The 26584-nt window shown below is 36.1% G+C and overlaps 1 protein-coding gene and 1 long non-coding RNA gene across 2 annotated transcripts in view; both read left to right on the top strand.

Moving 5' to 3' along the window:
* The window catches only part of LOC130467995 (uncharacterized), a 71007-nt gene that overhangs the window by 23628 nt on the left and 20795 nt on the right, over positions 1 to 26584 (top strand). The window lies entirely within an intron of this gene.
* Positions 12507 to 24678, top strand: LOC110790245 (uncharacterized). Its single transcript, XM_021995032.2, has 5 exons — positions 12507 to 12902; positions 16715 to 16966; positions 23164 to 23307; positions 23396 to 24088; positions 24202 to 24678. The coding sequence occupies exons 1-5, from the start codon at positions 12792 to 12794 to the stop codon at positions 24469 to 24471; spliced, it is 1470 nt and encodes a 489-aa protein (XP_021850724.2). The 5' UTR covers positions 12507 to 12791; the 3' UTR covers positions 24472 to 24678.

Genomic DNA, 26584 nt, shown 5'->3' with positions numbered 1-26584 from the left:
ATAAACATACTCAAAAGATCTTATCATCTTATCTCGAAAGACATTCGATGAAAAAGATATTAAGATTGGCAAAGCATGATAACTAAACCTATGCAACAAGTGAGAAGCAACACTCACATTGTGGCACTGGAAATCAAGCATAGCTTTGAGTTCCATTAGTTGTTTTAAAGATGGGCTAGAGGCTCATGGTTGTAAAACATTCGGGTTGAACATTTAGCATATATGAAATGTATTTTCATATCCCATTCAATCTTGGTTTAGTATTAAATGATGAGTCCTTTCAATTTGACAATATATTCAAGATATACTGTCAGGACCAGTCCTGTGACTAAGAAATGTCTATCAAGTGAACTTCAATGTCAAAAGTTGAAAATGATCCCTGGTCGGAAGTTTTCTATAAAAGTGGACGAATAGAAAATGCTAGACGACTAGAATGCAAGATGGCTAGTAGTTATGTTTCTTGAACTATGTGGACATGGAAATGTCACAATCATTTGCATATATACTTATTTGACAAGATTAGTATCGAACATACCTATGAAACTTTACTGTAAGAGATGAAAATCTGTCATAAGTTAATTTCATTACATTATTAGACACTAATCCTCAATACATGAATGATTTGAGAATACTTGTTTGAGAACTGGTTACTTTGACGTTGTCAAGCGTCACACCGTAAAAGGAGACTATAACGACAATGCTCAGGTAATCACCTATCAAACGAAGTCTAACTTCAAGGTCACAAGATTGGGATTGTCCTCCCATAAATCGGGATGAGATGCCGAAAGTTGTACAAGACCACTCGGAGAGCTAAATAGGAAATCACCTACGGAGGAAGGTGCTGAAGGAAATAATGCCCTTGGTCCAAGTATGCATTCTATGTTAAGTCTAATAAATGCGGTTCAGTATTAATTAACAAGTTAATAATTCAGTGAGATCAAGTGAGCTGAATGCCTAGCTAGAGGCCGCTTCAGTTCAAGTGGAATTAATGATATTAATCCACAGCTTACTCTTGACTGAACCCGTAGGGTCACACAAATAGTACGTAAACGGATCAAGTATTTAATGGCATTAAATACTCCATCTATGAATATTCGGAACCGACGGATCTTGGTTTCAGTGGGAGCTAAGATCGTCACAGGCAAGAAATGAATACTCCGGAAACGATGATATTGCCGGAAACGGAAATATGGATCGTATCGGAAATATGAATATTATCCAAGTCGTAGATGTTGCCGGAAACGGAAACATGGTACGTATCGGAAAATATTATTGGAAATGGAAATATTACCAGAATCGGAAATATTGCCGGAAACGGAAATATTGTCAGAATCGGAAATATTGCCGGAATCGGAAAATAATTCCGGAAACGGAAATATTAAATATTTGTTCGAAACGGAAATTAATTCCGGAATCGGAAATATTAAATATTGTTCGTATCGGAAATAGATTCCGGAAATGGAAATTTAATCGGAAGCGTATCGTACGAATTAGCATCGGACGAGGCTTGCCGGACGAAGGCCCAGCACGAAGCCGGGGCCATCGCCCAGCAAGCGTGCGCGCCACAAGCCCAGCCAAGGCAGCGCCCAGGCCTACCGCAAGGCAGGCCCAGCGCGCGCCAAGGGCCACGGCTGCGTGGGCCGTGCTGCGCGGGCTGCTGCTCGCACGCATGGGCAGCCCTTGTGGCTGCCGTGTGTGTGTGAGTTTGTGCTCATGCATGATTCCTGAATCTGCAAGAGTCAGTGTATGATTAAATGTCTATTCCTAATTGGATAAATTAATTAAATAGAATTCATGTAGGATTCTAATTCCAATTAATTCGCATCCTACTAGGATTACGATTCCTTTTCCATAACTCTATAAATAAAGGCCTAGGGGTCATAATTTATACACAAGTTTCAAAGTATTCAAAAGTGAGTTTTTGAGAGAAAATTAAAACACATCTTGCTCATAAAAGTGCCGAATTTTCTAGTACCTTAAGGGCGGTTCTAGTTGGTCAATCTTAAGGCGGATCCGGACGTACTGTGGACTATCTACGGAGGGACGACACTTGGAGTCCTAAAAGACTTGTTCTTGTTCGGTTCGGGCGCAGCTAGGGAGGGCACGCAACAAAGAGTATGCATCTAAATTATGCTATATGATTATGTGTAAATAATATGTTGTCCTGGGTTAATGGTTGTTTCCGCATGATCTATGTAGTGTCATATGTATCATAACCTAACAGTGGTATCACGAGCCCCTTATTATTTTCATAATCTAAATTGCATGAACATGGTTAAATATTACAAATTTGCAAGAATTAAAAGGGGTGATTAATTTTCGTAATTGTTAATTAATTGCAAATTGCGTTTATTTAATTATATGTACGCAGTTTTTCGGCAGTTTCTTCATTACTCATCCGAATTGAGTGATTTTTGTGTCAATTCCGCATGTAAAAGGCATTCTAAAATTTTGACAAAAATAGTATTTTTCTGCCGAACCCAGAATTCTCAAATTCGAAGCCTAACTATGACTTTTCGAAGGTTTTAGTTTTTCGAATGCAAAATTTCGTAAATTTAAGATGTTAAATTAAATATTTGCGATTCTTGTTGATAAATCTTGAATTTTTGATTGACCTACTGCATATGTTTAACAAGTTTGAATGCCTAGTCTTGTTAATTATGCAATCTAATTTGTAATTATGATTAATTTGTTGAAAATTAGAATAATTTAGAATTAATTTGATTTTCATAATTAATTGTAATTTAATTAGAAACCTATGATTAAAAAACCACCATAAAAGTTGTAAATTTACGATAAATTTTAAATTTTTATGACCTAGACTTGAATCCATATCAATCGGAAATCAATTGGATAATAAATTTTCGATTTTTTCGCCCTAAAATTATGAAATTAATAATATTTATTAATTTGTCATTAATTTTAAATATAAATTTTAAATTTTATGCGATTCGTTCAAATAACTTGCACGCACGAAGCAATGGACGCTTCGTGTTACCCTTAAGGGGTGTTGTATAATGCGGGCATGCGACGACGAGCAAGGGAGCTCGTCGCCCGTGCGGCACGAATGCAATGAGCAAGGGCGTAGTGCACGAGCACAAGGCAGCAGCCCTGCCTTGTGTCGTGTGCCACGAGCAATGAACGAATGGGCATGGGCGAAGGGCGAGCCAAGGCAGTCGCGTGTGGGCAGCAAGCGAGCTGCGCCACAACGCGCGCTGCCTCGCACAAGTGCGCGCAGCCTCGCGCGCAGCGAGCGCAAGCTCGCGTGCCACGAGCGCTGCGCCCAGCACTGCTCGCGCGCGCAGCGCGCGATGTCGCTCGCCCAGCGAGCGATGTCGCGCACCAGCGAGCGATGGCTCGCGCCAGCGAGCGATGGCTCGCGCGCGCAGCGCGCGATGTCGCTCGCCCAGCGAGCGATGTCGCGCCCCAGCGAGCGATGGCTCGCGCGCACAGCGAGCGAGCCAGCGCGCCCAGCGAGCGATCTCGCGCGCGCACTGCGAGCGATAGCTCGCGTGCGATGGGGCGCTGTGCGGAGGCTTGCGATGAGACAGCAGCAGCTATGCGACGAGCGCATGGGCTGCGCGCACATGGCCAGCAATGGCTGTGTGCGTACGGCCCATGGGCGTGCAACGCGTAGGGTGTTTGCGTTACGATTAGATCGTTTTGAATGTTTAATTTGAAAATTTCAGTTCACGTAATTTTAATTAATTTTAAAATTAATAATTTGAATTAATTTCTTGGATTTTAATTTTGAATATTATAATTATAATAAATGGAATTTATTCTAATTATTTTACTAAAATTAAAATCATGAATTAATTTAAATGCGACTGAAATTAAATTAAATTTTTGGATTCAATTATAAATTTATATGAGCTTTAAATTTTAATTAAATTTGTATGTTTCCGGTTAGACTAGAAATACAATTTTATGTTTAAAATTAGTAAAGCATATGAATTTATTGGTTTGAGTGGGAGCGCTTTTTAATCATAAACTCTTGATTAGGTCTACAAATCCTTAAGGTTAAAACAACTTGATTAGAATTAATAAGGACTGAATAATTGGTAGATTATTGGTGCCCTTGATTAATTGCTGCAAATGTTTACGTGATGCATAATGTGTTTTACTAACCAGCTATGTGGGCCATTCATGATAATGAATGGGTGAATGGTATATATTGTATATGTACTGTTTTGCAGGTTATGAAGTGACTAGTATGGCCCAAATAGGATAGAAAATATGGTCTGCGTACCATTAATTTGAATGTAATTGGTCTAAAGTACCAAAGTTATTTTTCAATTCAAATATGGTCTGCGAACCATCAAATAGTTGTAATTAGTTATAGCTTATCCTATTTGAAGAAAATGGTGCCTCCCACGGAGATTTTCAAGACGGACTTTGAAGTCAAAGCTTCAAAATGAAGTCGGGCCATACTAGATCACAAATATCTTATGCATGTTTTAAGTTATTTATTGCTTTAAATATGTCTTAAAATGCATGAGATCAAAAGCTTGATTATGTTGCATGATTAAGGATTTTAGTTCACTTAAAATCTAACCAACATAGTAAGAGCCTTAAGTTCCAAACTTAAAAATTGAGTTAAAAGGTGCCATGCCAAAATATACACTTGCTTGGATATCCTTTACATCAATCTAGTAATAGTTTTCGCTCAGCGAGGTGTTACTTATTGGTCCTAAAGGGGCAAGGTACACAAATAATTGTGAGTACATGTTAGTTTTGGTGAAACTCAACGATATAAGTAAGGAGTCCTTTTATGTCGTGGCAAAATCGATAGGTTTACCTAATAAGTTCGTAGACGTACCTATCAACCAAGAGTAGTTTCTAGACTATTAGCAAAAGGCTTTTGCTTACCTAAAATGTTTTAGAATTGAGTCGACAAACTGTGCTTAATTCTTCAATGGTTTTAGGGTCTTGGAATCATTTTATTCACACCTGTCGGAACAATAAAATCGAATAAAATGCTAATAACTTGTTTGAATTGCATGGTTGCTTTAATTTCAAGTTATTATTCATGATAAATGTTTAGACTTTGCATGCTTCAATGTATGTTTTAATTATTGTTTATAATTGAATATCTTGCACTGCAATAAATCCTTTTAGAAAGGTAACAGTAAATTTCCTCGATTGGTAGTGAATCCAAGAACGATTCACGGAAATGAGAGAAAATGAGCAATTTAAAATGTACGTTTCTTATATAGACTTTTATGGTTGTTTTCGAATATCAAAATCGAATGGCAAACCAATTGGTGCTTGTGAATTCAAAATACAATGTAGTTTTGAGATCATAAAGCATTGAGTTTAAACGCTCAGCCTTACCAATGGTTAACAACCTAATATCTTTGTCCATTTATTTCTCGAATGAGTCTAGTCCCTAGACATTCGAATAGATCGATACTTAGAGAACTTTAGAAGCTTCTGGTAAGATCATCTAGTTGAAACAAAATATTCAACATAAATTAAAATGGTAAAGAACCTTGTTGGTGACATTGGACATGTCTAACAAAGTATAAAAGTCAACACTAAAGAATTCAATTCTTAAGACTATAAGAAAGGGTACAAGAAATAGGAAAACGAGGAACAAATGAAAGGAATTTACGATTCCGTTTCTACCTAAAAGTTAATGTTTAAAGAGAAGTGACCTAGCAATCAAACTTCCTTGGTATCATATACCGCTTGAGGTTCTTACTTCGGTAATAACTCAAACAATGGAAGCTAGGATACACTAATGACCTACAAGTGGGAAATGAAGCATGGCAATGCTACATTAATTGTAGGGTCATCTAAGTTTGTTTTAAGTCCTTTCAAAGGCTAGAACTTAATGGCTATTTTGATCCATAATCAGCATACCTAAATTTCTGCTTCAAACACAGAAAGACTCACATTCAAAGAAAAACAAAAACAATGTTTGTTTGTTTATTTGAATGAAATGGTCAATTACAGGTTGAGTCAATATGCTTGATTAAAACAAACAACTCTTTAAAGAACTTTACTAGGTTCAAATCAACCCCTTGATTTGAGTTCCACAAATCTTTGGCATTGTTGCTTAGACCATATCAACAAGTTAACATTCATAAGCTCTATTTTGATGGACTTCTGAAAGTTGATTGATTTCTAGATCATTTTAAGACAACTAGTCTTACTTGTTGAAAGTAACAAAAGATATGAACTATTGTTAGAACGCCTAGACAATGGAGTTCAAAGCTAAAGAAAGATTTTATGACTTTATTATTTCACATGGATTTGAGTGAATATAGGTTTATTTACTCAAATGTGATATAAGTTGAATCTGTTTGGCTAGTTCAAAGATTCAGAAGTATAAAATCCACTCGGCAAGAAATCATAAAGATCTAGGTTAGATCATGTTGATGATTACTTGAGACCAAATATGATCATCAATGATTGTGTGTTGTAATTTCACAATCTAGCTCCATAAGATATGGCATATCTACGTTGGAATGATCGAAGTCAATTAGTACTTGATTCGATCAATGATGAATCATAAAGACTTTTCCTATAATTTCTAAAACAAAATGCTCAACTACCACCAAACTAAACCAAATTCGTCAAAGCTATTGAAAAGTAATTTCAGGATATCTTTTCAATTATATATATCTAAAGAGTTGCTAAACTCAGTGGGAGCTTAGTGTTTGTTATTCAACAAACTAAGGCCCAAGTCTAGATATATGTTTCATTGTGATTTATTCAAATGAGACACAAGGGTATTGTTTCTACCACGAATTTTTGAGAACATAATGTTTGTTTGCTCGAAATAATGTCCTTTTGGAGATTCGTTTCCAAAATGACAAGTGGGAGAAAATAGACCTCGAAAGTTCTCGAGGCGAACAACAAACATAAACGGACATTCCGGAGGCTTTTCGAAGTGCTTCAGAAAATCCGAACTTATTCTTTAAGGACTTTAGAAGTGGCTTTAAAGAATAGACATCTCTTAGAAGACTTTACAAGTGCTTCAAGGAGAACAGAATATTCAAAGGACTTTCAAGTGGCTATTGATATTCTATTGTTTGATGTTCTATACCCAAGTAGGCATAGAATTCAAGTCACTGAAACTATGAGACTCTTCTATTAGATAGTGAAGAAACATAGAGATCAGGTCAATGAAACTATGAGATTCTTCTATTAAATAGTGAAGAAACCTACAACTTGCAGTCAAACTATTATCATGTAGATTAATTAGTTTGTGACTTGTAAGAAAGCTATGACGAAACCCAGATTCCCTAAAATGGTTAGAGGCCATATATAGACTCAAATGTTTTAAATGGTTAGAGGCCATAAAACATACTCAATGTTTTGATGACAAAATTGAAATTTTGTTGATTTGCAAGAATAGTTTCACACCTATTGGTTGCAAGTTTGTTTTAAGGATAAAAACCATCAAACGTGGAATTGTGTTCACACACAAAGCTAGATTAGTTGCTAAAGGTTACAAGAAAATTCATGGCATGGATTGTGTTGAAACCTCATGCAAAATCGTAATGCTTAAGTCTATAATTCAAGCAATGATTGCATATTGGTACATATGGCAATTGGATGACAAAACGTATTCCTCAATCAAATGTTGGAATAAACTATGTACATGGTATGTCATAGGATTTGTGGATCCAAATAAATGCTTTAAAAGGAAAGCTAGCTTATAAAATCTAAGTACAGATTTAAGCAAGCAATTGGGAGTTGGAACTGTATTTTAGTGAAGCTAATAAGTATTTTAGTTTCATAAAATATACATGATTCTTATAGATGTATAAGAAGTTTAGTGGGAGTACATAAAACTTAATTGGTCCTATATGTATCACACACATATCTCTCTATTGTAAAATAACATTCAAATGCTAATGACTTAGATTTGAAATTATTCATCAATGATGGACCATGGCGAAACTTAGTACATACTGGGTATTAAGATCTATTTACAAAAATCTTATGATATTGTTTTGGATTAAGTAATGGCATTTACTAAATCAAACACGAAAGTCTCCATTGGAGATATTCGACCCATGTGAATAAATCTAAGTAAAGAATGTTTGAACTATGTATAAGCATTTACTAAGTTAAACATCAATGAGTCTAAATGAGATTCTTAACCTATATTATATGTCAAAGAATTTAGCTGGATTCAGTATCTACTAAAATTGAATGAGCTAAAGTTACATGAATAGAATTCAATTGGGAATTATTCTGCAAAAGAATTTATCATGTATGATATAATATGAGGATCGCCAAAAACGTATCGTATGACTTTAGGCATGACGAACATATACCAATCTCTATTGATCTAAGTGAAGATCAACTAGATTGAGACCAAGAATACTTATGGTACTTGAAAAGGTACATAGGAATAGTTCTTGATTCAAGGAAATAAAGATACGCTAAATATTGATGCTACACGCATAAACACTGGCAAAGGATCAAGCAAGACCCTTTGGAGTTAACCATTGATAAGGACGAGCTATAGAGCATCGTGTTTTGAAATGGCAACATGGATTGGAGACCATGAGTTGTTGCGTGGGAAATTAAAATATTAATTTCTATATTCTAAGATATAGTTGGAGAGTCTTCCACATATCTATGAACTGCTTGGATAGGTAAATCCAAACAAAGCATCACTAGCAACCTATGCAGTTGAAGTAAAAGTAATTATTGCCTAAGAAGCAATAAAACAGGGTTGTTTAAAGTTCTTCACTGAACTTGGGTAGATCACCTATCTGCTGGCTTGATGGTTCTTCATTGAAAAATGCGTGGAACCACTCTTGAAGCAAGAAAAACGTCTGCTAACTTGATGGTTCTTCATTGCAAAGTGAGTAAAACCACCATCGAAGTAAGAAAGACTAGATCACATAATAAACAAACTCGAAAAGATCTTATCATCATATCTCAAAGAACATTCGATGAAAAGGATGTTAAGATTGGCAAAGCATGATAACTAAACCTACGCAACAAGTGAGAAGCAACACTCACATTGTAGCACTGGAAGTCAAGCATAGCTTTGAATTCCATGAATTGTTTTAGAAGATGGGTTTGAGGCCCATGGTTATAAAACATTGGGGTTGAACATTTATCATATATGAAATGTATTTTCATATTCCATTTAATCTTGGTTTAGTATTAAATGATGAGTCCCTTCAAATTTGACGATATATTCAAGATAGACTGTCAGGACCAGTCCTGTGACTAAGAAATGTCTATCAAGTGAACTTGAATGTCAAAGGTTGAAAATGGTCCCTAATTGGAGTTTTCTATAAAATTGGACGCATAGAAAACGTTAGACGATTAGAGTGCAAGATGACTAGTAGTTCTGTTTCTTGAACTATGTGGACATGGCAATGTCATAATCATTTGCATAGATACTTACTTTGGGAAGACTAGTATCGGACAAGACCTATGAAACTTTACTGTAAGAGATGAAAGTCTGTCATAAGTAAATTTCATTAAATTATTAGACACTAAATCCTCAATACCTGAGTGATTTGAGATTACTTGTTTGAGAACTGTTTGCTTTGACGTTGACCAACCGTCGCACCGTAAAAGGAGGCTATAAAGGCAACGCTCAGGTAATCACCTATCAAACGAAGTCTAATCTCAAGATCGCAAGATTGGGATTGTCCTCCCATAAATCGGGATGAGATGCTTAAAAGTTGTACAAGGCCACTCGGAGAGCTAGAAACTGTGAAATGCATGGCCGTGCTCGGATGAATCATAGGCTATGATTATCTGTTTATTTGATCAGTTGAACTCTGAAACCGAGGAACACCTCTGGACATAATAAGGATGACAACTCTTACCTTATGTTCAAGAGCAAGCATCAAGCGACAAAGGAATTAGGAAATGCACACTTGTCCCTAAGGACAAGTGGGAGACTGAAGGAAATAATGCCCTTGGTCCAAGTATGCATTCTATGTTAAGTCTAATAAATGCGGTTCAGTATTAATTAACAAGTTAATAATTCAGTGAGATCAAGTGAGCTGAATGCCTAGCTAGAGGCCGCTTCAGTTCAAGTGGAATTAATGATATTAATCCACAGCTTACTCTTGACTGAACCCGTAGGGTCACACAAATAGTACGTAAACGGATCAAGTATTTAATGGCATTAAATACTCCATCTATGAATATTCGGAACCGACGGATCTTGGTTTCAGTGGGAGCTAAGATCGTCACAGGCAAGAAATGAATACTCCGGAAACGATGATATTGCCGGAAACGGAAATATGGATCGTATCGGAAATATGAATATTATCCAAGTCGTAGATGTTGCCGGAAACGGAAACATGGTACGTATCGGAAAATATTATTGGAAATGGAAATATTACCAGAATCGGAAATATTGCCGGAAACGGAAATATTGTCAGAATCGGAAATATTGCCGGAATCGGAAAATAATTCCGGAAACGGAAATATTAAATATTTGTTCGAAACGGAAATTAATTCCGGAATCGGAAATATTAAATATTGTTCGTATCGGAAATAGATTCCGGAAATGGAAATTTAATCGGAAGCGTATCGTACGAATTAGCATCGGACGAGGCTTGCCGGACGAAGGCCCAGCACGAAGCCGGGGCCATCGCCCAGCAAGCGTGCGCGCCACAAGCCCAGCCAAGGCAGCGCCCAGGCCTACCGCAAGGCAGCGCCCAGGCCTACCGCAAGGCAGGCCCAGCGCGCGCCAAGGGCCACGGCTGCGTGGGCCGTGCTGCGCGGGCTGCTGCTCGCACGCATGGGCAGCCCTTGTGGCTGCCGTGTGTGTGTGAGTTTGTGCTCATGCATGATTCCTGAATCTGCAAGAGTCAGTGTATGATTAAATGTCTATTCCTAATTGGATAAATTAATTAAATAGAATTCATGTAGGATTCTAATTCCAATTAATTCGCATCCTACTAGGATTACGATTCCTTTTCCATAACTCTATAAATAAAGGCCTAGGGGTCATAATTTATACACAAGTTTCAAAGTATTCAAAAGTGAGTTTTTGAGAGAAAATTAAAACACATCTTGCTCATAAAAGTGCCGAATTTTCTAGTACCTTAAGGGCGGTTCTAGTTGGTCAATCTTAAGGCGGATCCGGACGTGCTGTGGACTATCTACGGAGGGACGACACTTGGAGTCCTAAAAGACTTGTTCTTTTTCGGTTCGGGCGCAGCTAGGGAGGGCACGCAACAAAGAGTATGCATCTAAATTATGCTATATGATTATGTGTAAATAATATGTTGTCCTGGGTTAATGGTTGTTTCCGCATGATCTATGTAGTGTCATATGTATCATAACCTAACAGGTGCGGGCACACCTATGCTAGAATGCTCAAAATGAACATTTCCAATAGCTACTGCAACTTTTCTTCACTTGGGTGCGGGTGCACCGAATTGGGTGCGGGCGCACCCTTCTGTAAAGCTGAATAATTCAGAAAACTCCTATGTGAGCTAGTGCGGGCGCACTACTTGTTTAAAGTCTCTCCTTTCCTTCGATTTCGTCCAAGTTCCTACAAAATTAAAATAAACGAATGAAAACTAAGAAAAATAATCTAAACTAAGAATCATTGAGAATTAAACTAAAACTAAGAATATAGTAAAATCACAGACTAGAATAAGAAATAAGAATGAAAACTAGATGAAGATGATAAGAAAATAAAGCTTTAGAGCGACATAAAGTCGCTCATCACTCCCCGTATTAGTAACTTTACCCCCAAACCTCTACTCTACGGATGTATATTGGGTTAACTATTCGAGATCAAAGGAACCACTTGCTATTGTGATCAAATATCCAGGCATTTGTAGATCTGGCATATACTCCTATATCATAACTACTGGATTTTGTTAGTTTTATCCGATAAGGCTAAAATTATTTGGAGACTCCATTACCTAGTTAAGGTAGGATAAGTCGATTTCTGAATCGCAAATGCCACTCCTACTTATTGAGGGAAAAGTAAAGTATGCACCTTGCCCCCTTAAAAGGGCTGGTTGCACATCTGCACCTTGTGACCCCCACATACTGTTCAAACTAGACTTTTGGTAATCTTTTGTGATTTGTAGGTATGAAAAGCTGTAATCATGTGAGATGTTGTTAGATTTATATCGACATATACTTTTTAAATATCAATTTTTTTACACTCCATAATTTTTTATTGATATAAAATTTGAGTTATTAATAGTCACCGTCAATATATTGGAGAACGTAAACTATAACAATTATGCAATACTCCATCCGTATTTAAATAGGAAATACACTTATCATTTCCGGCCGTATTTAAATAGGAGATACAATTGTCATTTTAATAACCTTTCAACCCCACCATCTAATTAAATAATCCTCCAACCCTACTATCACATTAAACAATTAATTTCATAAACCCCCGCCCCACACCCCTCCAAAATTTAATGATCCCCACTTATTTTACTTGATAATTAAAATATTTACCCAACACCACTTAATTTATTATTTTATTTCATTCAACTATTTTTCCTCAATACTTGCCTGACCGTATCTCATGGGAGTATTTAAGTAACATCTAATTTCCTCCCGGAGACAGCTGATGCAAACGGTAGTACTCATTCCCAAATGTTACTTTCTGTGCGGCAAGGTTTAGTAAAATCAACAAACACCATCAAGAACAATCACACAATTCACAAACCCCACTTCGAATGCTCTCCTTCACCTTTTTCTTTATTCTTTACCCATCTTGATTCAACCTCAAAATTCACTGTACTTGTATGCTCATCCAATTGAACTAACACCAAATCCCAAAGTATTCAATATCTGCTCATAATAAAATGTGGGCAACTTTGAGAAAGGGTGATGGAGATTGGTTTTCAGGAAGCTTGAATAGAGAACTGGGTTTAACTCAACCCAGAAGCTTCATTCGTCGCCTTTCGGCGTCTCAGGTAACATATTATTTCTTTGTCCATGTAATTTATCATCTCAATTATTTAAAAGATTCTCAGGGAATGATTACTTGTTGTTTATGTTTCTCAAAACCCTTTTTTTTTGCTGATTAGTTACTGTTTATGAATTGGGTGATTAAATTTACAAAAGGTCTTGCGCGCACAAGGTGTACAATAAATTTATTGTACACCAAGATAACTTTAACCCTTTTCTTTGTAACTTTAACCTAGTTTTGATTAACTTTTATATTAGTAAAAAAAAATTGATAGATAAATATTTTAAATGGTTAAATGATTAATTTTATACATTATTAGTGATTATGAAGAAATAAGTTTTACTAAAATGAAAAAATTTATCACTTAAAAATAGATAACTTTTACATATATAAGCTTAACTTTTAAGCATTTTGGGTTAACTTTTACTTTGGTGTACAATATTTATTGTACACCCATTGTAAATAAGAATTTGTGTTAAATTTAAGGGGAAAGAAGTTATAAATTGATCATTTTGAACTAGAATGACTTCATTTTTGATGTACTTATTATCTCAATCATTTGAAATGATAGTGAATGATTAATGTATTAATCATTTGGAGTTTTGATGTAATTCAAATTGATAAAACCCCGGATTGTCTTGGACCGCTTTCATCCTTAATTGCGCGCAGATACATATCCAGGATTTATGCTCGTCCTTTTATAAAATATTGTAGGATTTTGGTCCAAAATATCTAAACTTGAATTGATCTCTATGAACCTTTCAAATCCATAGGAATATAATATTCTATTATAATTAAACATATTCAAAAGTACTAAATCCCGTTCCGTGTTAAGGGTGTGAATTTCACTTACATGAACTTATTGGAATTTTTGTTATCTGGTTAAGCTAATCTAAGCTTATTAAACTAAGAAATTATTAGACTACTTGTTATAGTTGTGGATTGACCTTGGGTGTCTCTTAAAGTTTTAAAGGTGAAGAGAATAGAGCCTAAGTTATTTATCTACCATATTTAACTATAATATCCTACGTTTTCCTTTTACTTTTAGTAATTTTTTTTGGCAAATTTGTCAAAATAGACCTTTTATAACACAAATTTTGCGAGAAAGGACCTTATATAATTTTTTTTTGTGAAATCACACCTTAATGTAAATTTTTTTGCGAGAAAGGACCTAAGGGAAGTTTCCGGCATTGACTAAGCTTTTCCGGTCATTGACTTGCACGTAAACAGCACGTGTGGCTTAAGTTGGCTAAAGACACAGATTTTGCCGAGTTTGGAATTTTCAAACTTGATTTTATTTCGATTTTTTTTTCAACTTTAGGTTTTAAAGCTTAGAATTTTGGAGGAAAATTGGGCCTGGTTAGCAAAATAAAGCCACACGTGCTTCTCACGTGCAAGGCAATGGCCGGAAAAGCTCAGTCAATGCCGGAAACTTACTTTTGGTTGTCTTTTGCAAAAAAAAATTACATTAAGGTGTGATTTCACAAAAAAAATTATATAAGGTCCTTTCTCGCAACATTTTTTTACATTAAGGTGTGATTTCACAAAAAAAATTATATAAGGTCCTTTCTCGCTAAATTTGAGTTATAAAAGGTCCTTTTTTAGCAAATTTGCCTTTTTTTTCCTCTCAAGCTTTTCGCTACATAGTGCAAGGAACTATACCAAACCAGCTGCCATATTCATACATGCAAGGTGGAAGCCTTGGAGGAATTAAATAATTGCCTTTGAAATTTTGTTACCGCTAGTGGCAGGAAGAGTATTAGGCCCTGTCTGTTCGACTTATTTTGACTTATTTCAGACAAAATAAGTTCAGTTAAGTTAAGATAAGTTTACATAAGTTCAGTCAAGTTCAGATAAGTTCAAATAAGTTAAGATAATATAAATTCTGAAAAAATAAAGTTTTTCCGATACTTTTCACACACAAATAATTTTATTTCAGATAAAATAAGTTCAGTTAAATTCAGTTAAGTTCAGATAAGTTAAAATAATATAAGTTCAGACAAAATAAGTCGAATAGAACGGAGCCTTAGTGGTATATGGAAAACAAAATAGATGTGAGCAGTTGGTATTAAATAGGGAAAATCATTTAAGAGAGGATAATGTTGAAGCCAAGGTAGAAGGAGAAAATACTGAATAGGAAATTCTCACATCTCGAAGAGAGTAGATTGTAATACTGCTGAGATGATTTTGATCTGCTTACACAATTTAACCTTTCCTTTCTTACCACGTGTGATAGGGGATAGTGGATAATTTTATGTTGAGAAGAGAGGGAAAAAGAAGATATGTTCAGCGTTATTGGGTAACTTCTTATTGAGGGGAGAGAAAAGTAGTTATGTCCCAACCCAAAAAAGGAAATGGCAAAATATGTCTAGACATCCTAAATTGTAAAATGGGTGAAGTATTGAGAGACAAGGGGCGTAATATTTACTGATAAATTCAATTATGTCAAGTATAAGACAAGGTGATATATAGAGTTTGGAAACGTAACTCTTATCACATGCTTTTCAAGAAATGTTGGAACAATGCTGGAAGGGATGTTACAATTGCTATTTTGAAACTTTTTCTGGTGTAGTTTTTTTTTTACTCCCTAAAAAGGACAATGGTACCTTGGTACGGCCTATCATTTCATTGTTGCCAATTTTAGTAGAAAAAGTGATTTTACATGGCAAGAGAATGCTTTGCCTAGGGAAGAAGGATGTTTTTGTAAAGAATTATTTTCTTTCGTGGAATGAAGAGGCACATTTCTTAAACCTACTTATTTGATTCAAAAAACCAATTCTTATGGTGCAAATGGGTTAGAGAAAATCCTTCCGAAGGGAAGACCATTCTCGTTGCTCCATTAAAGCCACAAGATGACTGGAGTTGGAAAATGCATTTAGAAATTAGAACACAGTATAAATGGAGAAAGAGGATTTCTTGATTGATTTTCCGTGTTTTAAGAAAGAGGAGTCAAATTCAAAAATACAATTTCAGGCATCAAGGCCTATGAGTATATCCGAACCCTCTCCTGTGCCTTCAGGAAGAACTATTGAGGTGCATATAGTAATCCTTGCTGTTTATACGGTACTTTGCTAACCATGGCCATGGGACTATGGGAGTTTGCCTCTCCTCACAAACTGATGTATTTGGTAAGATGAAAAATGATATATGCAAGTTGTGTAAGCAATATGCCGAAAATGAAAGCCATTTGTTTGTTCGATTGTGAGTATTTGAAGTGTAACATTGCTTTGGGTGTGTTTTAAAATTGTTCTTCTATTTGATAATAGGAAAGTGAGGTTCCTTTGTTATGAAATACATTTTCCACCCTTGCCACCCCCCCCCCCCCCCCCCCCCACACGCACACACACACAAATGTTATGGAGAATGGATTACATTATGAATTTATGAGGGTCCAATACTCAAATAATGTTGTGTGAAACCAAGGCTGTTTGTACTTTATAGTCAGAGGAATTAGAGTTAGTATGAGCTTAGCTAAAACAAATTTCAAGCAATTGGTATTTGAAGAAAACTTCTCTCAACTCAGAGGGTAAGGCTGTAATGGACTTGTCCAGGTCTTGCTACTACCGGACTTTATACTGGGTTGTGGTCATCATTGTTGTATAAACTTATCTAAAGCTTCTTAAAATGAGCATGGATTTGCACTTATATAGCACTTTAACTTCGTAGTAGAACTTATGGCTAATAAAGGTAATGAAAATTGGATAAAGACATCATGCTAGTAGATTTTCAGGAAGAAGGACGTGCTGCAGATGAAATTGCAATGTTGTAATGCTGGAAACATTTTTGTTTGTCTTACTGTGTTGTATTTTGATGCAGGGGCTTGTTCAACAACTTGACTTGTATGCAAAGTTGGTTGGTCATGAGGGTTGCGTCAATACTGTGGAATTCAATTCAACTGGCAAGATGTTGGTGTCAGGTTCAGATGATAAACAAGTTATTTTCTGGGATTGGGCATCAAAAAAAAGAACATTTACATATTCGTCTGGGCACTTAGAGAACATTTTCCAGACCAAGATAATGCCGTTTAGTGATGATAGGATTATAGTCACTTCTGCAGCAGACGGACAGGTAATTCTAGCTCATCTTTGCATATTCTTGTTTCCTTGCTCTAAGAGTATCTTGTCTTGTTTAACGTAGTTTCTCACGCACTGGTAAGTTTGGCTTGTGTCAGTTGTGTGTTTCCATACAGCTTTTTCACTCTGTATTAAAAGCAATAAAAAGGAGGGAATATATGTACCAAGAGAAAGCAGGGATAAGTTGGGCTAGTTAACTCATTTATGATTTTTGTTTCTGTAACAACTCTATGGGTTGGAATAAGCTACATACGGGGTGCAGAAAAATTATGGTGGATCTAAGCTCCAATAAGTAAGGCCCTGTTCTCTTCGCTTTAAATAATAATAATTCAATAAAAATAATTGAAGTTATGTAAAAATAAGTAAAATTCAATAAGAATAAGTTATAATCAGTAAACTTCAGTAACTCCAATAAACAAATACAACAGCAAAACTAATTTAAGTTCAACGTAATTTAACTTCAGCAAAAAATAATTTAAGTTTAGTAAATATAATTTAAGTTCAGCAAAATTAAGGTGAAGAGAAAAGGGCCTAAACCTTTGCAGTGGTAAGCAACACATGTATGAAGTAATGTTGTTGTTAGACTACTTATTTAGATGGTGTTTGGCCTAGCTTCTGGAATAGTGTCTCAAGGCAAAATAGGAGGTTTTATGGTAGTAGAAGCAATTTGAGCAGAGCAGACCAATAATTAACCTTCTTGAAACTGTTTCTTGGTGAGCAGTCGGAGCACATATCCTCAATTGATGAAAGTTTTACCAATATAAGCTACAATGACAATTATTATTATCATCATTACCCCATTGCCTCAAAGAGGCTCCCACAATGACAGTCTGTTCACTAATAAAATCAATAAACACTTGCTCTCCTTCTCCCTTGTCTCTTTCAAGTTTCAACATCAGACATCAATTGGAACAGACGCTACCACAATCACCTGATTCCCACCATCTTAGTACCATCTTCATCCACCAACAAAATTGGCACAACATTCATTCTCTCAGCAGTGCACCACCACGATCACCATCACCTACATTCACTGCCACCATTCTCATCAACCACACCTTATTCCCACCATTATCCCACAATCACTTCCAGCTCTTCAACCACCACTTATTACACCTCATCGGCTCATCGCTGACCAAAGGTGATATTTTGCATGGTGGTGTTTTGGTAGATAATGTAAACGTAAAGAGTTAAAAATTTGAATGAGCGATACAAACTTAGTGGGGGGGGGGGGGGGGGGGTCCCACATCACGTAACAGAGGGGGAGGGGAGGGGGAGGGTGAATAGGCAAGATTTTCCGAGTTGATTTTCTTTTGCCTATTGGCCCGCCTTTAAGGTCCAATGGAGCTTTGGGCTGCTCCTCAGACTCATTTAGAGGGGGAATTAACTCTTATTCTGATTCAACCTCACCTGAACCTAAGGCAAGAGCTTGCTTTACCAACAACTAAGCTTTTGCTTCAAGAGATGCTATAAACGGAAGGGAGGGAGGGAGATTATCTATTGTTCTACAAGATAGCAAAATCTCCTATTTAGTTCATTTTCAATGACAGTTACAAATCAAATGGAACAAGGAATCATAATTAGAAAATTGGTAGAAATATGTACTCACTATCAACACTAAATATTTGAATGTGATACTTGATGTACTTAAGACTAAGTATAACAAAGACACTAAGCTAGAAACTAAGAATATATATAACTATTTAATTCGAGGCACTAATTCTGACACCCCCCCCCCCCCTTGCTTTAACTAGGTGCCAAATAAACTAAATTTTGCTTATTCTGTTTTCTAGTAATAACTTGGCTCAACAGTCATACTCCTTGTGACCAAACTTCTTGCAGTAGTAGCAATAATGCTACTCTTGAATTGACATTATCGTGCCAATTGACCAAGCCCTCTTCCTCCTTCACGGTGATTTCCACGGATGTCATCATTTTATATCCATAACCTTTTTCAGTCGCATATTGCCATTAATTGAACTTTTTCTCCGTTACTTGAAAAGCTTACTCTTCCACTTTCCGAGTAGACTGGTTAATCTTTAGTTTATGGGGTGAGAGGGAACCCTCTAATTCATAAAAATTGTATGTCGATAAGTCCTTAGGCTGTTTAGTTGCACCCACCACATGGTTAACATCCTTAGTTAAACTCCTCAACGTAACTGTTTGACTGTAATTGCTTCACCATAGGGCTTCATTGGATTTACAACTTTTGTCACTTAAGCAAAGTAGCTTTGAATAGAATATTTTCTTTCATGTTCAGTGTGTCTAATTCATAGCGTTGCCTAAGGATTGTATTTTATTGGCAATTACCTCTTTATCGCCGAAATATGCATTCTTGATAATCTCCTCTGGTATCTTGGGGTATTTCATCCGACAAAATTATCAGCATCCACCCAAGCTTGGATAAAAATATAATGGCTCCTGTTTGCAGATATCACACAGTTCTGATTAGGTTTAGTTGTCTCGGCCGGTAAACTAGCTCTCAATAATTTCCCACAACTCTTGGGATTTAAACATGGTCTGCATTGTGATATTCCAAGGATGATACTTTAGTAATTTTTCACCTTTGAAAATCTGAAGTACTGGCTGAGAACAGGGGCAATCCATTTTCCGCCCTGTTCCACTTTTCAAATCAACTTTGTGTTTCCCTCTCAATCTCTCGGCTATATTCAGATTTTCCGAAATTAGACATTGAGGCTATAAGATAATGAATTGCTACACTGTTGTCACTGTGATTTGTTTCTTAGCTCCTGGGATTTTTTTTTTCCTATCTTAGTTTACTGAATGTAGTTTGGCTTTTTTTCATAAGTACTATCCATGAATAAGAGACAAAATTACTGCATGTATATTTTCTCTCACTTGTTCTAATACAGATATGTATGACAGAGCCAACCGAAAAGGCAAAAGGCATTGTGTTTTTGGAACAAAGTCAACAAACTCACTGCATATATCCCGAGTTGAATTACAAGGGACAATGCCTATGAAATAGGCTAGACAATAAACTTTAACTCCTAAAATTTAACAGCTAAAGCTAACATGGAATAAGCGCTTCTAGTAGTCTAGCAAACTAACTTGACTAACAAAGTAAACAACTAGCTAGAAACAAGGATCTATAAAGTAGAGAGTGGATAGAGCCATGGACTCGTTAATCACTATCAACTCTAAATCCTTAACTACGACACTTGAACAAGTGAACCATGTTTATCAAATATCACTAAGCTATAAACTAGGAACATTAGCAACTAATTACTATGAAACCCTAATTCTATCACCTTGATGATGTAGCTGCCTTGCTTGATGTACAACGCCAAATAAGTTCTCATTTGCACAACGATCAACTTATTAAGAAAGAGAAAGAAATTTTGCAACACTTGGAGAAATGGAGTAGTATTGAGGAGAGAGTCTGGCAACAGAAATCAAGGGTGGATTGGATTATGGTGATTTTAGTGCAGATTTCATAAGACGAAAGAATTTAGGATCGTTTGGCACTTGCACGTTTTGTTGGAGCCTAAAACTAAGATTAATGATGAGAAGAATGTCAATTATATTACAGGAAGAAGAAAATACAAGAGCACAAGCTAATTTTCTTGATTAAGCAAGAGGAGGAGTAAGCATAGAAGAGAACCCCTTAAGAGACTTTTATACTACCTTTTCCCTTAAGACCATTTACGGATTTACCTTGGAGTAAGCAGTCTGAACATCTTTATTTAAATAATTAACAAGGAGGTGACACCTTGCAGGTTGTCATGTGGATTACAGGAAACAACTAGGATGATTAATTTAAAGCATTATCTATATTCAAAATATTTGTTTCCTTCAAACTTTGTGAATATCTTTCAAGGGTGGTGACATTTATGAAAATAAGGATTTGTTTATTGGCTGCATGATAAGAAAGGTTATGTGCCGTTCAGAATTTTTTATAACTTCCCAAAGATATTTCATCTTCGCGCGTTGCTTGGAAGATGAATGCTCCTCCTATATCATTCTTTTTTGCACGGGAGGAGTCAAGAAAAAGATTTTGTTAGCGCGCATATGTTAGAGAGGATTTTTTTTTTTTTTGATGAGGTGTTGATCACCTCCTACTCTTTTGTATTTTAGCCCTTATTCTTCCTCTTTATTTTGTGTTGGGTTAAGAATAATGAAGAAAGGTTGAATGTCTTAAATTGGAGGTGGGTTCCATTGTTGAGTTAGTGGCACAACTACATTGTGAAATGGCATGTTACTTATAGAGGAGATTGTTTGCTTTGTATCAAGAAGAATGGTTTACCCTTTGGCGGTGGTGGAATGGCTACAAACTCGTTTTGCTCATTTTTGGGGTTTGGTAAGGACCATAGATAAAAAATGCGGTATCGGTCACGGTCGCGGGATCGGTCATGGACTCTCGGTAACGGAAATGATGTGTTAGTCGTGGAACGTGTCGCGGTTGTCGCGTAGGAATTTGAAATTTGAAAAAGAAGCCCCATGTCAGCCCCATTCACTACCTACCCTAGTCCCCCTCCCCTAAACCGTACACGTGACATAATTAAAATGAATTCATTTGTCTACCTTCTCTCTCCTCTCTTGTTTTAGATTTGATAATGGAGTTCTCTACTCTATTTCAATGGAGTTCCTCCATTTCTTTCCTTTTTTCCCTTTCTTTTTGTCGAAAACATGGGGAGTTCGGCTGAAAACCGAGTAGATGTGAGGTTTATAACGCTTAATGCGGACAAAATTCGTTCGGATCGGTTGAACCGGCCGAGATCTCGCCGTTTTTAAAAACCCCTTTACAACTCGGGATATCTCGTATCGCCAGCCTCCAAAACCTTGTTAACTCGGGCGAGTTTTTACACCATGGTAAGGACGAAATGAAGTCGTTGTGGTGCAACAGTAGTATGGCACTTCTGTGTTGTATTTGGTTGGAACGGAATTCCCGTGTCTCATCCGAGCTTCGTTATTTTATGATTTTGGTCTGGGACAAAGTAACTTATCTAGCGTTTTGTTGGCCAATGGGGCTGGGGCCCTTAAGAGCTATTCAACTGGGGAGGAATTGGCATAAACTGTAATTTAGATGCTTAATCAGAGAACAACTTGTCCTTTTTCTCTGTTATCCTTTTCTTCAGCTGATATAATATAGTATTATTTTTTCATATAAAAAAAAGTTAGATATATTTTTTCCTTAATTTTTGTCACCGTGTTTCTATTAGTGGCTAATGAAGTTTTGACTTGCCCACATTATATGTCAGGGACAAATATATTCCTGTGAACTGTCCATTTCTTGCCCTTAAAAGTAAATAGAAGTATTACTTTACACCCTTTTTACCTGAAGAAAGGGGAAAAAGAAAAGAATCCTGTTGCCGACCTCAATTCCAAGTTTTAACTCTTCTTTTCATGCCTGGGTAACGTTTTCTTTTGTAAGGAACTTAACTGCATGCAATGAATTATTCAGGTAATCAGAGTTAACCTCAATGTCTTTGTCTCGAGTCAAATACGAAGAAACACAATGTGAACTTCATTCTAAAGCTTAGAATCAGTTAGGAATGTGTAAGATTTATGTAGAAGCTAGAATCCTTCTTGATCTTGTGCATTATGTTCCTAATTCATGATTTGCCTAGATTTATTCACAAACTCTTAATTACACCCGGTGTACAATGAATACAGTAAGGCGGATGTAAAGTTATATCAAAGAAAGAAGATAGGGAGGCCAGAATGATCTTTCCTTTTCCGTGGTTGCCACCCAAACCATCAAAGCTTTGGTTTTTTCAATTTCATAAAATCTGGTTCAGAAAAATAAGCTCCTAGCCAAGTGCTCTCCAACAGTGCACCGAAATGCACCCAGGGAGTCCAACAGACCCCTATTGCTTCAGGTTATTTCTTGAGTTCTGATTACGTAGTTGGGAAAATGGAATTTGAGACTTCAAAGTTGAAACCAAAAACTTGATAATTCATACAGATCCTTACGTTTATACTGTAGATTTTAGAGTTCTTAAAAAGTTATGGAGTAGTACTTATTGTGAAAGTTCCTGCTGTAGATTCTAAATTGTGCCTGATGTCAATCATTCTTTATCTTATCTTATTTCATTAATTGAGAGTGCAGAAAAATGGTATCGCCTCATTTAAGATAAAAGAACCTTGAAACCGCTTTTTCTGTAGCACAAACTGCTTAGGCCCTCGATATGACCTACATCTTATATATGCTTTGTTGTATCTACTCAGGTGAGGGTTGGTCAAGTCTTAGAGAATGGGCGTGTTGATACAAAAAGATTAGGGAAGCATCGAGGAGCTGTCTTCAAACTTGCTGTAGAACCTGGAAGTCCTTACATTCTTTACAGCTGTGGGGAGGATGGCTTTGTTCAACATGTATGGTCCAAAATACTAATAATAGTAGCTAATAATCTCAATAGCTGGCTGTTAGACTATAAATATATCCTCCTTTTTTGATTTGCAGTTTGATCTGCGAAGCAATTCTTCCACAAAACTCTTCTCTTGTTGCTCCTTTACAGAAGGTGACGGGTCTGATTTTTCAAGTAGCGTCCGATTAAATGGAATTGTGACCGATCCAAGAAATCCTAATTATCTTTCTGTGGGAGGCTCAGATGAATATGTGCGTGTATATGACATGAGAAAATGTCATTGGGATGCATCCAGTAATTTGGATAGACCTGTGAACACCTTTTGTCCTCATCATCTGAAAGAGAGTGGGAATGTTCATATCACAGGACTAGCTTACTCAAATTCAAGTGAGCTGCTTGTATCGTACAATGATGAGCTCATTTATTTGTTTCAGAAGAACATGGGAATGGGGACAAATCCAAAGTTACTATCTGCTGAAGAGCTACAGAAATTGGAAGAGCCCCAAGTTTTTTCTGGGCATAGAAATTCACAAACAGTTAAAGGCGTTAACTTTTTCGGCCCCAATGATGAATATGTTGTTAGTGGTTCAGATTGTGGACATATCTTTATATGGGACAAAAAAGACTCAAAACTTGTACGTTTGATGGTTGGAGATAGACATGTAGTAAATCAGCTTGAGCAACATCCAACCATACCTGTCCTAGCTACTTGTGGTATAGAAAAGACTGCAAAAATATGGTCTCCAGTTTCAAAGAAAGTTCAGCCCCTACCTACTGATGTAAAAGAGGTATATAATACTTGGCTTTTTCTTTATGTATTAAGTTTTAAATTCTCCCAAAAATGTTGGATATTACCTTGTTTTTTTAAAACTCTGCGTGTTGTGGGTTTCTTTGGGTGCAGATTATGGAGTCGAACCGACAAGGAAGAGAGGATCATTCACGGGTGACACTCACTCCTGATGTGATAATGCATGTATTACGGCTGCAGAGACGACAAACACTTGCATATGTTGAAAGGCGACCAAGGAGAGGTAATCGTGAGAGTGAGGACGGTGATGGTGATGGTGATGGTGATGGTGATGGTGATGGTGAAGGAGAAGCTTATATTTTGAGGTTTTCGGATAGGGATGCTGCCACTGATGGTGACCCTAGGGAATGCAACATTAGCTAGTTAGTTTTCACTTTTCAGTTGTTCTGTAATCTGTATCCCTGTATTGTATTTTGATGTTTTCCCCTTTCCTTTTCTCTTTCCCTGTGCTGGTCACTACTTACCTGTAATATAATGACTATGTAGCGCGCTTGTAATATATAAGAGGGGTTGTTTGGGATCCAATATATAATAAATAAAAAGGAAATATCGATATCTTGAGGGAACAAATTAATTGTATTATACAGCATCGAATCTGCTCATAAGGCAAAGTCATCTGCCTATTTTGTTGTACAAAGTAATCAACTTCTTATTCTCTATTTCTGCCTCATCGAACTCTCTGAAGAGCTGTCTGGCCAAGTTGTGTGACTTGCTTGAATTACCCGGGAGAGGAGTGGATCGCAGTATAAAGTCGCATTTTTTTGTTCTAAAACGGTCATATTTCGAGCCTTCTAAAGATGTCAAATCTATCTATAACTATATTAAAAGGGGTATTTCTAAATGCAGAAAAATAAAATTCTTAACACAAAATCGAAATTGTCCAAAATGCCCAACATAAAATTACGGAGTTAAAAAATTGTCAACGTTGCCGCTTCACAGCACCCATAAAATAAGTACTCCCTCCGTCCTGGAATACACGCACCGATTTGACTTTTTGCACTATTCACATAATTCACTTTGACCCTATTTTATTTCTAGTATATGAAAACAAAAGTTAGCATATAATATATTGTTGGCTTCATCTTAACACATATTTTCAAAATATTAATATTTCATAAGTTTTTATAATATGTAGTTAAAGATATTGGTGGTCAAAGTTGTGGCAATCGTGTCGACTCGAACCGGTGCGAATATTCTGGAACAGAGGGAATAGAACACAATCTTCATTTTAAAGACACCAAGTTGATTGGGCAATTGATTTTAACAACTCATTTTTAGCACAAAAATTATACTTCAATTTCGGGCATTGGAACTCTGGTTTCCAATTCGAAATCCTTCATTTTGTTAAAACATGGCAAAGAGGATGAAGGTTGAAGATATTTGTTTCCATGGAAATGGTTTTTCAGCCTTTCAGGTAGAAGAAAAAAGGCATATTAAAGGTTGCTAAGGAAATATTACAGGATTAGTACATGCGCCATGCGGTGGTTAATGATTTCATAGTTTCATCCTTTCAATTGGAATCTACCGTAGAAATGAAAAATAAGGTTATTTTATTTTTGTTTTAGTTTTTTTAATCAAGATATAAAGGGCAGTTTAGACCTTTTAAATTTTGCACAAAGAAAAATATTTTCTGCAATTAGAAACTATGTTTATAAACTATGGTAGAGAATAAATATAAAATCAAATAGATGCACTTTTTTTGGGAAAGTGATTTTTGGCGGGAAAAAAACGCACCAGGAATTGACACGTGTCATTCCTGGTGTCTCTTTTAGTATATAGTAATAGATAGATAGTTTCATCCTTTCAATTGGACTCTACCGTAGAAATGAAAAATAAGGATATTTTTTTTTTGTTTTTTTTTTTAATCAAGATATAAAGGGCAGTTTAGACCTTTTAAATTTTGCACAAAGAAAATATTTTCTGCATTTAGAAACTATGTGTATAAACTATGGTAGAGAATAAATATAGAATCAAACAGATACACTTTTTTTGGGAAAGTGATTTTTGGCGGGAAAAAAACGCACCAGGAATTGACACGTGTTATTCCTGGTGTCTCTTTTAGTATATAGTAATAGATATACTACTATGTCATTACTTAAAAAAAGTACTAAATGCTTTTGCATGAGGAAACAATTACAATTTGTCTATGCCTAAATAAAATAATTTAATAACATAATACTTCGTATTATCTTACAATGTTCATATATTTAAAATTATTCTGTCATATTTGTTGCATTTTATGTAGTATATTACCTCTATATATAATACGCCTGTAGAATCAACATTATTCTAAAATTAATTTATTCACATAAGAAAGATATTGTGCTTATTGATTCCCTAACGTGTAGCCAAAACAAATTTGTTCTACTAAAATTAATGCAAACGTTAAGCCTACAAAATTTTGCCAAATGAAAGGGTTTTTTTTAAGGTTTACAATTTGTGTAGTTATTTAAAATTATTTTATTCCATATTAATC

Source organism: Spinacia oleracea, chromosome 2 (genome assembly GCF_020520425.1).
Source record: "Spinacia oleracea cultivar Varoflay chromosome 2, BTI_SOV_V1, whole genome shotgun sequence".
NCBI lineage: Eukaryota > Viridiplantae > Streptophyta > Magnoliopsida > Caryophyllales > Amaranthaceae > Spinacia > Spinacia oleracea.
This window is presented reverse-complemented; position numbering and strand designations above follow the sequence as displayed.

Bases quoted from the DNA above. Each gene is read 5' to 3' on its own strand.
- LOC110790245 (XM_021995032.2), top strand. From the start codon at position 12,792: ATGTGGGCAACTTTGAGAAAGGGTGATGGAGATTGGTTTTCAGGAAGC. The intron at 16,967-23,163 runs GTAATTCTAGCT...GTATCTACTCAG, and splicing joins CTTCTGCAGCAGACGGACAG to GTGAGGGTTGGTCAAGTCTT. The intron at 23,308-23,395 runs GTATGGTCCAAA...TTTGATTTGCAG, and splicing joins AGGATGGCTTTGTTCAACAT to TTTGATCTGCGAAGCAATTC.